The following is a 15,199-nucleotide window of genomic DNA, read 5'->3' on the forward strand; positions in this document are numbered from 1 at the left end:
TATAATTTAAAGAAAAAATCAGTTTTTTATAAAGAAAAATCAGTTTTTAGATAAAAAATTATTTTTTTAAATAAAAATAGATTTTTATATGCAAAAACTAATTTTTTTTCATGTAAAAATAGATTTTTTAAAATTAATTTTTTATTTAAAATTAATTTGGTTTATTAACTTAAACAAAATTTTTTATTAATCAAACTCAAATTTATTTTTTTTGTTAATCTTAAAAACATGTATTCCTACATATTAATAATAAATTTTAAAATAAAATAATTATATTTATAAATTTTATTTTAATATAAATACTAATATATTTTTTTATTAAAATTTGTTGCCTCTTCAAATATTTTTTTCAAGTTCCATCTGTACTCCTACGTACTCTCATTTTTTATTAAATTAATTTGTATTGATGTAGAAAATTTGGAATCACAGGATTATTTTAGTCATTTCATATAATATTTTAGTCTTGTCCATGTATATCCAAACATAATACTAGACATTACATTAGTGTCTTGTCCATCGTATCCAAACACAATACACAAAAGATAATTTTTAGTGTCTCCGTCCTATTGTCTCCGTTTCAGTGTCATGTTCTGTCCTGTTTCTAAAAACAAACACGGCCTGGTAGAAGCTTGAGCTGACATGCACCAGAATCTAGTTTGAACAAAATTGGTTCGGTCGACTGTGCCATTATGTGATGAATCTTGAATTAGGATTTAGGACCATCTTGCACCACTCACGGGTGTCAAATTACTTTTAAGTTCCTTTTTCATCTTACTCGTTAAAATGAAGAATTTTCTACCAACGAATGTGTTGATAAGAAGATGCTCGAATTCAACTAGACATTTTCAATTTAGATTCGAATATGTAGATGCATTAAAATTTTAAAGGAACAATATTATCAAATAAGCATGTATGCATGATTTAAATAAGATTGTTTCCAATAAAGAAAACATATAAAAGAATAAGAATAAATCAGCTTTATCTTTTTGTGATCAAAATTTGGTTCTAACTTTTTGGATGGAAAAATAAAAATAAAAGGTGCTATGTTGAAGTCACCATGGACTGAGAAAGAAGAATGGAACATTCAGCCGCGTGGTCTAGATTCTTCTTGGAACAGAACCAGTGGAGTGTGCTAACAAGAATCGTGCATGCTTCACATTTGGTAGAAACATGATGCTTAGTTTTACATTATATTAAATTACAAAGCTAGTATATTGTATTTAATACTAATATCATTTTCTTTGTTAGACCTATAACCATAGATTCATTGTGGATAGTAGCAAAAAAGAAGAGAAACCACATGCAGAGAAATGGTCTATATTTTTTTCTTTCTTCATATAACTCATTACAACAACACTCAGTGGACCTCATAAATACATATGGTATTGCTATAATTTCTTATCATTTATAAATTTCAATGAAAGAATCTGTAAAGACTTTTACAACAAAAATTGGGAATGTAACAACACTGGAGATTATGACCACTATAAAACTGGGACAGAAATGGACATTGGCACTGAAACATCACCAGCAAAGCTTGTATCCCTAGTTGCTGCAGAATTGCTGGCAAATGCATACCCTACACCTAATCCACCATAATGTAAAGCTTCACATCTCTGAAACACTCTTGCAAGTGAAGCTGCCTTTCGTCTCGCTCGCTTTGTTCCGGTAAAAAGCAAGGTCTGAAGTAATCCGGCCAAAGATGGTGCCTTAACCACCCTTTCTGTTGCAGCTGCACCGCCACTCCGGCACAACTCCAACAATGCTGCAACTGCATTCTCTTTACCTCTTGGTGTTCCACAACGCATCATGCCAATCAATCCGGCAACTGCTGCCTCTTCCTTCACCACTGCTTTGGCTCCAACCGGCTGCCGGACGATCAAGGCCAAGGCACCTGCTGCTTCCTCCGCGACTCCTTCATTCCCCAAAGCTCCAACTAGAGCCGTTACTGCGCCTGCCTCTATCATTCTAACACAATTCTCCGTGTGAGTGGAAAGATTGAACAAAGCCGTTACAGCATCCTTCTTTCCTCTTGAAGTCCCCTCTTGCAACAATCCTGCCAAAGCTTCGACAGCTCCCGTCTTATCTGCAATCCTCTTCTTATAGTCATGAACTGCAGATAAGCTGAACAATGTTGCAGCAGCATTTTCCCTTGCTTCTGTTGTGTGGCCGAATCTCAAGACATTGACAATCGATCCAAGACACCCTTCCTCATCCATGATCCGGCTTTTGTTCTTGTCGAAAATGGATAGGTTGAGCAATGCAGTTACACAATTCTCCTGAGCAACAGCATTAGGAGATGATAGTAAATTTCGAAGATGAGGAATTGCCCCCGCTTCTGCAATGAAAGCGCGGTTGTCTTTACCAGTTTTGGCTAGCATTCTTATCTCCCTAGCAGCAACAGTCTTCCCGGCTTGCGACCCATTAGCGAGCTGCTGGATGAGAAGTGTCGCTGTGGCTCTGTTGGCTTCAAGGGAAGTTCTGGATGGACAAGCTGATGCAAAAGTTTCAGCCATTGGATCCATAACTTCTGGCTGTTCGAGTGGAATTCCATGTGCAGAGCACCACTGCACTATCAAATTCCTCAGCGCACGGTTCGGAACAAGGCGATTGTGGGCAAGCATTTGCCCTGTTTTCGGACAAGTCGTGTGGCCTTCATCCATCCACCTGGAAATGGAACTCCTATCATATGTTTGCCCTGTGGAAATTATCACCGGGTCTTGCATCAAATCCAATGATATTGGGCAGCAAAAGTCCTTTGGAACAGTCATAAATGTTTCGGCGATTTCCTGAGTAATCAATCTCTTCTTGATCTTTTTCTGAACCCCATTATCCAAAGCAAGTTCATCCTCCTCAAACCCAAAGATCAAGAACCTGCAATACCGAGTCATCGCCACAAAACCATTGAGCACAGAAATTGTAGGCTCAATGTCCCCTTCATGATTAACAATCTGCTCTTCCAAACCCTCAATTTCACTTCTACAACTCCTAGCATCCAAAATCCTAAGCTTATCAACATAGAAATCCCTCAATTCAGCAGAATCAGGAATCTTCCCACTCTCAAATTCATCAAAAAAAGCGAAAAATCTTATCCTAAGTGCATCATCATTCTTGTCTATAAACAACCTAGCCTTCCTCGATTGCTTCTGCAAGAGCTCAACTTGTTCCCTAACATCCTTACTCAACCCAATATCCCCAATTGGGAAAACATCCAAAAGGGTTGAAATTTCCTGGTTCAAATCATGGAAATGGCCAGAAATCGAATGGTTCTGAAGCAAAAGCCACAACTTACACGATTGAGCACAGTAATCAAGAAGAATTTTGGACCGATAGAGAAGCAGGTACAGCTCCTTGAGGCAGAGCACGGCGGTAGGTGGAAGACACGCGCCTGAAGAATCGCTAAGGTACTCCAGGAGCAGCTGAAAGACTTCCACTTTTCGGATCAGGGACCTGGAATTCTTGCGCTGGAAGAAGAAGGGTCGATCGGAGAAGCACGTGACGAGCTCGGTGGCCACGTGAGCGAGCGTTTGGACGAGTGCAACGTCTGTCAAGTCAACGGGGGCCAGAAATGCTTCCAACGACGGTGACCTTCTCCGCCGCAGCGACGAGAATATAGCCCCTGAAGCCATAGAAACCGGCGAACTAGGGATTTTAAAATTCAAAAACACGAAGCCAAACAGCTAGAATCTCTCACTGGTGTGAAATTTCGTTCGAGACCCAGATGGTAATTGGAGGAGACGAGCAATTCGCACAGGAAAATGAAAGAACTTGGCGAACCTTTCAGATCTGTGGGATTTTCCGGGAAAATAAATAATTTTCTAGGTTGCCAAAGGGCACAAAAAAGAAGGGATTATGAAACAGTTGTTGTTTGGTGAGAGTTTGAATGTTGAAAGGGTTAAGAAGAAGAAGGATGAACAAGTCGGAACTCCCAAGAGATATCAAGAATAAAAAAATTCAGCCGAATCCGCGTATATGAGAAAGATAAAAATAGGGACTGAATTTCCAAAGACTTTTTATTTTGTCTTCTCACTTCAATTTCTAATTTTTATTTTTCTTTTTTTTTTTCTCTCTCTCTCTCTATAGGTTGCAGGTTGCAGCCTTCGTGAAAATGACTTTCCTATGTTTGACGGATTGATTTTTGATTATATGCAGATTCTGGTCCTTTCGTTATGTTTCGCTCCTTTTCTTTATCACCTCATCTTAGCTGCAATAGATGAAGATTAAAGATAGGTTAGCTTTTGTATGAAATTACAATTATGGGCTCATGGGATAGACTTAGGCAGAGTGTTACTTTTGTCAGACACATCACACATGACCTAAAAACAGTACAAAGGCAAAGGATGGATTGGGAAATGTATAAGTGTTGTTTTGGTTTTGACTTTGGAAGTGAAACATGGTGTGTGGTACCCTCTGATGATGCCATGTTACTTGCTTTTCTTGGGCTATGACTTCAGACTTGCCTTAAAGTCCACAGTGTTTGCAAACTCCTAGATATGTGTGTAACATGCTTGCTTTCTTTGGGTTAAGTTAACTACAGCTCCAATCCAAAAGATTTTAGTGGTTCACAAAAAGACGTTTAAAATATATTATTAATAAAATAATTTTTAATAATTTAAAAATAAGATAAAAATAATTAATAAATATTATATATTTTATATGTAATTAAAAAATTTTATATTTAACAAATAATTTACTATTTTATTCAGGTTTTTTAATAATATTTGAATAAATATTTAACAAGTAGAAAAAAATTAAAATAATATTTGATCTTTAGATTTTTTTTAAAAAATATGGTCATTTACATTAAAAAAAATTTAAAAAAATTTATTTGACATAAAATTATCAAATTTTAAAAATAAAAAATATTTTTTAATAATAATTACAAAAATATACATCAAAATCTAATCTTTAAAATTTATTTTTAGAATATATATTTAATATTTAATTTTTTTGGTCTCTTTTTAAAAAATTCTAGAGCCATATTTATCAATAACATTTAAGAAAATGAAAAATAGATTCTCGACTTTCTATCTCAAAAGACAAATAAGCTATCGATGAATTGAAAATACAAAAAAGTCATTTACTTTTTGAAAAATAAGACATCTTAGTCCTTTTGGAGGACCTATTTGTCCTTATATTTTAGATGGAGAGACTTAAATGTCTTATATTTTAGAAGATAAATGACGTTTTTATATTTTTAATTGATTAAGAACTTATGTATCTTCGAATTAAAAATTTAGGAATCTATTTATCTTTTTTTCTTAACATTTTTTGAAATTTTTTTTTCAGCAATATAAACTTTCAAATATTATTTTAATAATTTACTCCTATAATTTTTTCTACAGGGTAAGATAATAGGAATAGATTGACTACTATTTTTATTTACGCTTTTAAGGTAAATACCAATTCGATATCCGAAAGATTTTGTCGCTGACAAAAATGGTACATGACTTTTATTATTAACAAAATGGTCCTTAAATGATTTTAAAATTTGACAAATGTACCCTCAAACTCGTTGGAGCACATCTCTGACGAAAATAATGCTAAATTGGCCACCGTATTTTATTGAGATGGCAGCATCCCTAAACTAATTACTTATGTGTCATTAATAATTAAATTAAAACAACAATAGGTAAAAATTTTCCATATTAAACTAAATTTACCCTAATTTTTTCAAAATTTCAATCCCCAACTTACTCTCTCACTCTATGAATCCTGAAAAATTGTCTCAAACCTAAAATTTTTTTCTTGATTTCTAATCCAGTGAATTACAGATTGAAAACTTTTGCTAAACTCTAATTACCCTGTCAGAATATATAAGGATCAATTAGCATTTATTAGAATTATTTAGTATATATGTATATTAATTATAGGATCGTATGCTTTTATTACTTTGATTCCTCTAGCACAATTATATACCCCTTGTACATTGTACTTTTTCGACAAACTCAATAATATATCATCCTTTCTCCAGTTTAGTCTCTTGTTTCTAACATGGTATCAGAGTCAGGTTATCCTTCATGAGAAGAATATGTTATTTTTCTTCGGTTGAAATTACCGTATTTTCATACTTTTTTCCGTGGTATTTTTTTCCTTCCCATTTGTCAATACTTTGATATTTTTTCATCTCACCGATTATCTCATTAATCCACTACTTACTTATTCTCATGGAGAAACCATATATTTTTCGTCACCTTCTGATAGTTTGCTATCTCTTTACACTTTGTCAGTTTTTCAGCAGTTTGCCATCTTTTTAGTAGTTTTTTGGCAGTTGGCCACTATTCTGACAGTTTCGTCTGTGTTTTCTTGTTTCTGTTTTGTCTGCATTTCTTTGTGGCAGTTCCGTTTGTGCTCTTCTTGTGGCAGTTCTTTCTGCATTTTCTTGTGGCAGTTCTGTTTGTGTTTCTTGTGGCAGTTTCGTCTGCGCTTTCTTCAGACAACGGCAGTTCCGTCTGCGCTTCTTTTAGACAGCGACAGTTCCGTCTGCGCTTCTTTCAGACAGTGACAGTTTCATATGCGCTTCCTTCCGGCAATTCTATCTGTACCCGTTTTATCAGTTTATGCATTTTTTAATTCGTTGTTTTAAAAATGTTTCAAACTCAAGTTGTCACTTGAGTTTAAGGGAGATGTCAGAATATATTAGGATCAATTAGCCTTCATTAGAATTATTTAGTATATCTGAATATTTATGAGAGAATGTCATATCTTTATTATTACGATTCTCTTAGCACCTATATAAAGGATGGTATATTATTGAGTATATCGAAAAGGTAGAATGTACAAGGGGTATATATAGGTGCTAGAGGAATCAAAGTAATAAAAGCACACAATTCTATAATTACTCTCTAACATCCCCCCTCAAACTCAAGTGTGAGCTAAGGATACCATCTTGAGTTTGGATACCAGAGTTTGAAAATGAGTTGGATGATGAGCCTTCGTGAAGATATCAGCAGTCTGATACAGTGTTCCAACAGTGATGAGACGAATGGCATCAATAAGGAGACGTTACCGAACAAAGTGACAATTAATCTCGATATGTTTGGTGCGTTCATGAAACACATCATTATGGGCAATCTGAATAAAGAGAGCATTCTCATGAGGGCTACAAGTGAAGCCGAGATTGCATATAGTAGTGCTGAACTTATCAAACCACTCACGAGGAGCTTACTTAAAACCATAGAGTGCCTTGCAAAGAAGACAGACTTTATTAGAAGAACAAGGATATCCTGGGGATGGCTTCATAAAGACCTTCTTTTTTAAATCCCTATTCAGAGCGAATATTGACCTTGTATACCCATCTACTATCCACAATTTCATGATCAGAAGGAGGATTAACCAAGTCCCAAGTATGTGCATTTTCAAGTGCCTGAATTTCTTCCTTCATTGCTTGCTGCCAATTTGGATTTGTGGAGGCTTCTCGGAATATCTGAAACTCATGGTAATAAAGAATAGTATAAAAACAATGATAATCAAGAAGATGAGGAGGTGAATTTCTTACCCTAGAAGAACGATTGGAGGGAGGAGGCATGACAGTAGGAGAAGGATCATCGTCTGGTCTGGAATCACCGGGAGGTGGAAAAGGCGGAAGAGTAGAAGGCTCGAGAGGTTGACTGGAGACAAAACCTGTAGAATTATCACTAGAAAAAAGATCAACATTGGGGTTAGTGAAAAACGGTGACTGGGTAGAAGGAATGGACTCAAAGGAGGAGAACTTAGAAAACATGTGATGCTCCCAGAATATGACATGACGATATATACGAATGCATTTAGAAAGAGGATCCCAACAACGATAACCCTTGTGTTCAGAGTCATGACCAAGAAAACAACACATGCGAGCCCGAGGTTCAAGTTTAGTATGTTCATGAGGCTAAGGAAGAACAAAACAGACACAAACAAAAACTTGAAGAGAATTGTAATCTGGAGAAGTATGATAAAGATGCTCAAAGGGAGTAATGTTACAAAGGACAGAAGAAGGGAGTCGATTGATAACATGGACATCAGTAAGGATAGCTTCACCCTAATTACACTCAGGACACGAATAAAAAAGAAGCATTGCACGAACAGAGTCAAGGATGTGACGATGTTGCGTTCAGCCCGTCCATTTTGTTGAGACATAATGGAATAAGAAAACTCAGACAAAGTACCTTATTCAGCAAGGAAAGTTAAAAGTTTGGAGTCATGGTATTCCATAGCATTATCACGCCGAAAAATTTTAATGACCTTGAAAAACTGAGTTTTAATCATAATGGCAAAGTTAATATAAATCTAAGGTGGCTCATGGCAATTAGTCATCAAATAAACCCAAATAAAGCGTGAATAATTATCAATAAAAACTACAAAGTATCGAGCTCCTCCCATAGAAGCGGTGGGAGCGAGTCCCCCAATGTTAGAGTTGATAAGGTCAAAAGGAGAGCAAGCAAGAGAAGAATTATTGTGAAAAGATAAGTCATGTTGTTTGGCAATTTGACAGGAGATGTAATCAAAAGACTCTTGATTAACCTGACCTAAAACACCCTTAGACACAAGATGACGCAATTTTCCTAAGGAACTGTGGGCAAGACGGTGATGCCACAAGTGAAGAGTAGATGGAGAAGAAGCAGCAAAGAGAGTTGACACAGGAATATGAAGATTCTCGAGTTTAAACAACCTTTCAACCTTGTGTCCAGTCTCGATGATCTGTCCCGTCTGAGGATCCTGCACATGACAACCAGAGATAGAAAAAGTGACATCAAAATTGAGTTCAATAAGTTGACCAAGAAAGATAAGATTAAAGTGTAAGTTGGGAATAAAATAATTATCAGGAAGATGAAGATTAGACTGTAAAATAAAACCCTTATGTGTTGCATGCAAGAGGGAACCATTAGCAGTGTTGACAGAAGGTACATTTGTGGTGGTAGACAAAGAGAAAAAAAGATTATGTAAAGGAGACATGTAATTAAAACAACCAGAATTAAAATACCATGTAGATTACCTAGAGGAGTGGAAAGAGTGGAAGAGGTATTACCAGAAAATGAGAGAAGTAGCTTAAGAAGAGACTCAATGTTAGATGGAAAAAAGAAGGTGAATTGAGAGAAGCAGAGGATGCAGTAGCAACAGTACTAGCAATAAAAGCAGGCACATTCTGATTAGTGTAAATGAAACGAGAATGATACTTGTTCTGATTGGAACGTGATGGGTGAGTAGGACAGGCAGTAATAACATGTCCTGAGAACTTGTAGTAATGGCAAAACTGTTGTGGACAAATATAGCTAATGTGACCTTTCTGTTGGCATGTGCAATATTTAACAGAAGAACAGTTTGAGAAGAGATTCCCAAAACGGTTACAATTTCGATAGAATGGATCCTTTCTGTCGATGGTAGAAAAAATATCTGAGTTTGCCATGATAATAGATACAAAGATGAAAAAGAGAAGAAACCGCAAAATCGGGAGAAAAATCGAAAAAATAGAGCACAGAATCGAAAAGAGCTCACCAAAAAATCTTAGAGGGGTCCCCACTTGATTGCCACGTCAATACTGCGTCAGTGCCATGTCAGCAACGGGTGACACGTGGCGACGCCTGATTGGAATGGGAAGACACGCTGGCGAGTGAGCTGGAACGCGGGCTAGCCAGTGAATCGGGCTGGGTCACGGGCGATTCTCAACGCGGGTGGGTGGGAGTCTTGGCGACACGACACGTGGAGGCTCTTAGACCGTACAATCTTGGCGGAGATCCAACGGTTGCTAAAAACGTCGAGAGGAGAAACGATGGAGTGGGCAGGGACGTTGCGGCGGCACGTGGCGGTGCGTCCGGCTGAGGTAGATGGCGGGGCTGGGCTCTCTAGACTCGTGACGATGAGACGAAGACAATGATATGGTCGATGACAAATAAAAAGATCGGGAAGGCGAGCAAAAATAAGGACGAAAAGGCTGCTGGAAGAAGGAAAAATGAACAAATGTTCATGGAAAAAAAGGAACCTAAACTCTTGATACCATGTTAGAAAGGTAAGAGAGATGTATTATTGAGTGTATTCTAGTTTCTAGAACGATACAATATAAAAGGGTATTTATAGGTACTAAGAGAATCGTAATAATAAAGATGTAATATTTATTATAAATATTCAGATATACTAAATATTTCTAATAAATGTTAATTGATGCTAATATATCCTGACATTTCCAAATTTATAGATTAGAAAAAAGAATCCATAATTTTAAAATTCAATTCGCTGAAATTGTCAACAAATTAATTTACAATTTTAAAAGATTAATAACAATAAAACTCATCTAGAAGAGAAAGCAAACAGATTCATATACAAGAACTCAAAAATATAATTTGAAGAGAAAGCATTCCATTTAATTCGATTAAAAAAATTCAAACCTCGTCCGTTTGATTCGTTATGAGAAGAATAATTTAAAATGCTCTCGTTTAATTGATTTAAATTTGAATCATTCATTATTTTGATAGAATATTGAAATCTGAAAACGAAGAAGATAAATTCATAAAATCGAAAAAGAAAAAAGAAAAAGAAGGACAAATAACAGAGAAGAACAACGAACAGAAAATAAGAAAAAAGAAGAAGAATGACGAACAATAGAGATTACAGATTCGAAAATTATAATGCAAATCATTAATGTTGAAGAAGAGAAGAAGAAGAAGAATATTTACGTTAAAAAAGAGATTTAAGTAAATCTATTATGTTGATAGGAGGGAGAAGGAACATGCATATATTTCATGTAACTTTAAAAAAAAAAGAAGATGCGTTAAAAAAAAAGTATTTAGATAACTAAGATAGATATTTTATATGGATATAAAGCATTATTGAAATATTATATATTTGTTTTGATCCAAAAACTCTATAAATTTCTTACTTAGACCTGCATATGGTAATAAACTAAAAATAACTGGGTTCCGAAATCAAACGGATTGCATATGGTATAGGACTAAGAATCTAGAATTAAACAATTTCAACATATAACTGTATTATATTTATAGTAATGTTAAAAAGATAATAATATAAAATTATTTTATTTAATTTAATATTTATAATTTTATATAAATAATATTTATAATTATGTATTTATTATATTTAAAATTATCTTTTTATTTAAATAATAATTAATTAATACAAAATAAAACTTTTTAGTTATTTTAGACTGAATTTTATTGTTTTTTAAAATTTTTTTATAATTATAGTAATAAGTAACGTTGCATGTCATTCATTAATGATATACGTATGATGATATGAGTGGTAAATTAGAAAGAGCAATATTAGATAATAATAATAATAATTTAAAATTATTTAATTTAATTTAATATATATTTTTATATTTAATAATATATACCTATTCGAATAATAATCAATAAATATAAATAAAAGAAAAAATAAATTATAGCTATATATAAATTTTAAACTATATATAGTCCCAAACATTTTTTATTACAAAAATGTAACTTCTGTTTATTTAAAAAATTTTGATATTTTTGTTTTTCTTTATATTTCCGTAAATTCTGTATAACTCTTTCTTTTAGGAATTTCACTAATAAACTATATTGATTTTTGTTTCTAATTCCATTAATTTTAATATAATAATATTTTTAACTACTTGACCGAAATAACTCAAAAGTCCTAAATTTACATTTTAATTGGTACGTAAAAGTTTGGATAGAAGATACATAGAAGAGTCCAAGAAGGGAAGAGTTGACTTAGAAAGGTAATGGGGCCACCACGCCATTTAATGTGAATGGGTGTGTGGAGACTGCAGACTGCAGACTTAGCTTTGCTGTAATTTCTGGGAAAACATACAAACATGCCAGTGCCAATTCACCTCTTCGCTTTTTTTTTCTTAATTTTAATTTTAACTATGTTAACAGTTAAAAATATAATTATTCATATTTTTTTATTAAATTAAGTTTTTAAATTTTTAAGAGAAATAATTTCATAATACGATAAATTATATGTCCAACAAATTTGGAGTTTAAATTTTAATAAATTTTAAAAATAAAAAATAATATAAAATAAATAAAAAAATTATGCAAAAATTAAATAAGTGTAAAAATAGACTATTGTTTGAAAAAAGGTTAGAAATATAATTATGTATATTATATTTTTTTATTAATTTAAATTTTTAAGAGAAGTGATTTCTAATATGATAAATTCTATGTTATAGAGTTTAATTCTTGGTCAATTTTAAAAGTGAAAAAAATAGTATAAGAGAAATAAAAACGAATATATATATATATATATATATATATATATATATATATATATATATATATATATATATATCAAACAAATTTAAAAAGAATTGAAGCTCTTACTTGAAAGAGAGTGTTAGAGATATAATTATTTATGTTGTTTTTTTTATCCTCTTAGATTTTTGGAATGAGTGATTTTATGTTATAATATCAGATTTTTATATCGAAAAGTCTAAATTTCGATATTTGTTGAATTTTAAAAATAAAAAATTTAGCATAAGACAAATAAAAAAATAATTATATAAAAATTAAACAAATTTAAAAAAATTGATTAAAATAATATTAAAAATATAACTATTTATATTATTTTTTTTTAAAATCAATTTTAGAGAATTTAAGAAGAGTGATTTCATGATGGTCACAATATTAAAACTTTCTAATCACATGCTTAAATGAATAATAAATATATTAGTTGAATATCCTTTCGCTCTTAGCCGACTAATTAATTAATTCATTCATTAGTATATTTATACTCATTATTTTTCACCATTAATTTTAAGTGTTCAAACATAGATAACAACGTAACAACAAAAGCACGTTGTGGAAGAATAACGATAATGCATGCTGCTTATCACATACACTTTAAAATTAATATCACTAATAGAATAATATGCGTTCAATTTTATTATCAAGCCTATGCATTTATTTTCTTTTCTTTTTATTAATCCGTGGCTGCTGGCGAGCCTATTGCTTGGTGGCATTTGGCTCTTAATTCGTTTATCTCAAGAACCCTAAACACCCAAAATCAGGGGACACATTCGAACGAAGTTTTTAGCTATGAAACTGTTTGTTATAAGCACATGCAGCTATTATATTTTTGTTAAAAGAATAAATTATCATTTATACCCATAAAAGATACAGATGTTGATATAAGAATAAATGTACTCATATAAGAATAAAACGACAATTATAATCACAGAAGATAGTTTATGTGTGTCAAAAATACTATAACAGACTAATTACGTAACTAACATTCGAATACTCTTAGGTTCTTAGCACACAAAAATTATTTTCTGTAGTTATAATTATTATTTTATTCTTATATAAACACATTTGTCAGCGTTTATATCTTTCATAAGTACAAATGATAATTTATTTTTTCTTGAAAAATAAAAAACTGCCGAACTGATTCCGGTTATTACTTGGTATTAGCTTACCGGATCCGCCGACTAAAACGTCATACACACTCAAAACCACGTGAATTATTATCTCTGACTATGGACTATTCATCTCTTTAATACTTCATCTTTAATAAATAAATAAATCAATAAGTCACCGCATTGATACGAGAAGCTAATAATAAGTAATATTTATCTACGTAAGAAAACCAATTCAAACCATGCAGGGTTGTTGTTTGGTGTCTTAAATGTTAAATCATTTTCATATATATTTTTTGTAAGTTATGAAGAAAAAAAGTTCTTTAGTGATGACATTTAAAACAATTACAAAATTAGGTTTAATTTGAAAAAGATTTATTTTTTCATAAAATTTTACTAATTAAAATTGAGCTTTTTATGCTTGTTCAACACACACGAAGGGTGCAATAAGATTTATCTGTATGCGTGAAATTTTGCCAAGTGGCAAGCGTTGGGACATGAAGATTCGGGGTGCTTCTCCTTATTTTAGGGTTTTGGGCAAATATTAAGCACATACGGTAACAAATAGTATTAGAATTGTTCTTATGTTTTATAAGGAGTAATATCATTAAGTTATTTGTTTATTTATCTCTCTAAGATTTATACGCATTTTATAAGCTGCAAAAAAAAAAAAAACAGAAATTTAGTACTAAAAGAGTGTTAGGAGGTTATTAATTTCTGTGTTTTGTAATCATCAATTAACTATTAATAATATTTTTAATGGTGTGAGATTAAATCAAATAGTGAGAGATAACTCATTTTTTTTAATAGTTAAATATTGATCACAAAACATAAAAATCATTGGGCCTTTAAACTTTCTCTTTAGTATTGATCTGATCTATTAGCAATAGTCCAACTCAAATATATTTATAAACTGAAATTTAGATCAATCAACATCTCTGAATAAAGTAAAAACAAACTAATCCATCTTAATATTAAAAAAAAAAAAGTAAAAACGAACTAAATCTATTCAACCAAAGTTAAAAACTACCCAACTTTATGTTAGTATTGCAAGTATGAGAAGTGTTAAAGTTAGTCCAACATAAAAAAAAAGTATGGAAGAGTGAGGAGTTTATAAGATGAGAGACCCATTAACTTGACACTTTAAGGTTTTGAGTTGGATGTGGTGTCTTCTTATCTTATGTTCTCTCGCTTGATTCCTCCCCGAAGTCTCTTCGGTGGTCGAGAGCTCTCTACGGTTGGCCCAACAAAGTGGTATCAGAGCCGATGGTTAATCGGTCCGGGCGGCGTATCCCGCGGTATTTTGTGGCAGTGTGATGGACGAATACTCGTAGTGGTGGAGGAGTTAGAGAGGAGTTGATGCTTGATGTGGAGGCTCACACTTGAGGGTGAGATTGTTAGTATTGCAAGTGTGAGGAGTGTTGAAGTTAGTCCCACATAAAAAAAGTATGGAAGAGTGAGGAGTTTATAAGATGAGAGACTCATTAACTTGATACTTTAAGGTTTTGAGTTAGGTGTAGTGTATTCTCATTTTATGTTCTCTCGCTTGATTCCTCCCTGAAGTCTCCTCAGTGGTCGAAAGCTCTCCATGGTGGCCCAATACTTTTATAAATACAAGTGACTCATTCACTTTAAATATTATCTTTATTATTATATATTCTGTGAAAAAAAACAAATTTAAATATTGAATAGAACTAGCTATTTTTTGAAATCAACTACTCAAATAATTTGCGACGAAAAGATTAATGAGAACGTGTGGCAGCAGGGAATGCCTCTAGAAACCAAACAAAAACAAAAACTTTGTCATAAAATATAGTAGGCTTATGATAAAGGCAGAAGGAAAAGGGATTCATTTGTGTGGTTGCT

The 15,199-nt window shown here is 32.7% G+C and overlaps 1 protein-coding gene across 1 annotated transcript; it reads right to left on the reverse strand.

The window, feature by feature from the left end:
* Positions 1 to 1,301: 1,301 nt before the first annotated feature.
* LOC112714414 (U-box domain-containing protein 17) lies at positions 1,302 to 4,457 on the reverse strand. The gene has a single exon (XM_025766005.3). The coding sequence runs from the start codon at positions 3,627 to 3,629 to the stop codon at positions 1,485 to 1,487; it is 2,145 nt and encodes a 714-aa protein (XP_025621790.1). The 5' UTR covers positions 3,630 to 4,457; the 3' UTR covers positions 1,302 to 1,484.
* Positions 4,458 to 15,199: the final 10,742 nt, after the last annotated feature.

This window comes from Arachis hypogaea, chromosome 10 (genome assembly GCF_003086295.3).
Source record: "Arachis hypogaea cultivar Tifrunner chromosome 10, arahy.Tifrunner.gnm2.J5K5, whole genome shotgun sequence".
NCBI lineage: Eukaryota > Viridiplantae > Streptophyta > Magnoliopsida > Fabales > Fabaceae > Arachis > Arachis hypogaea.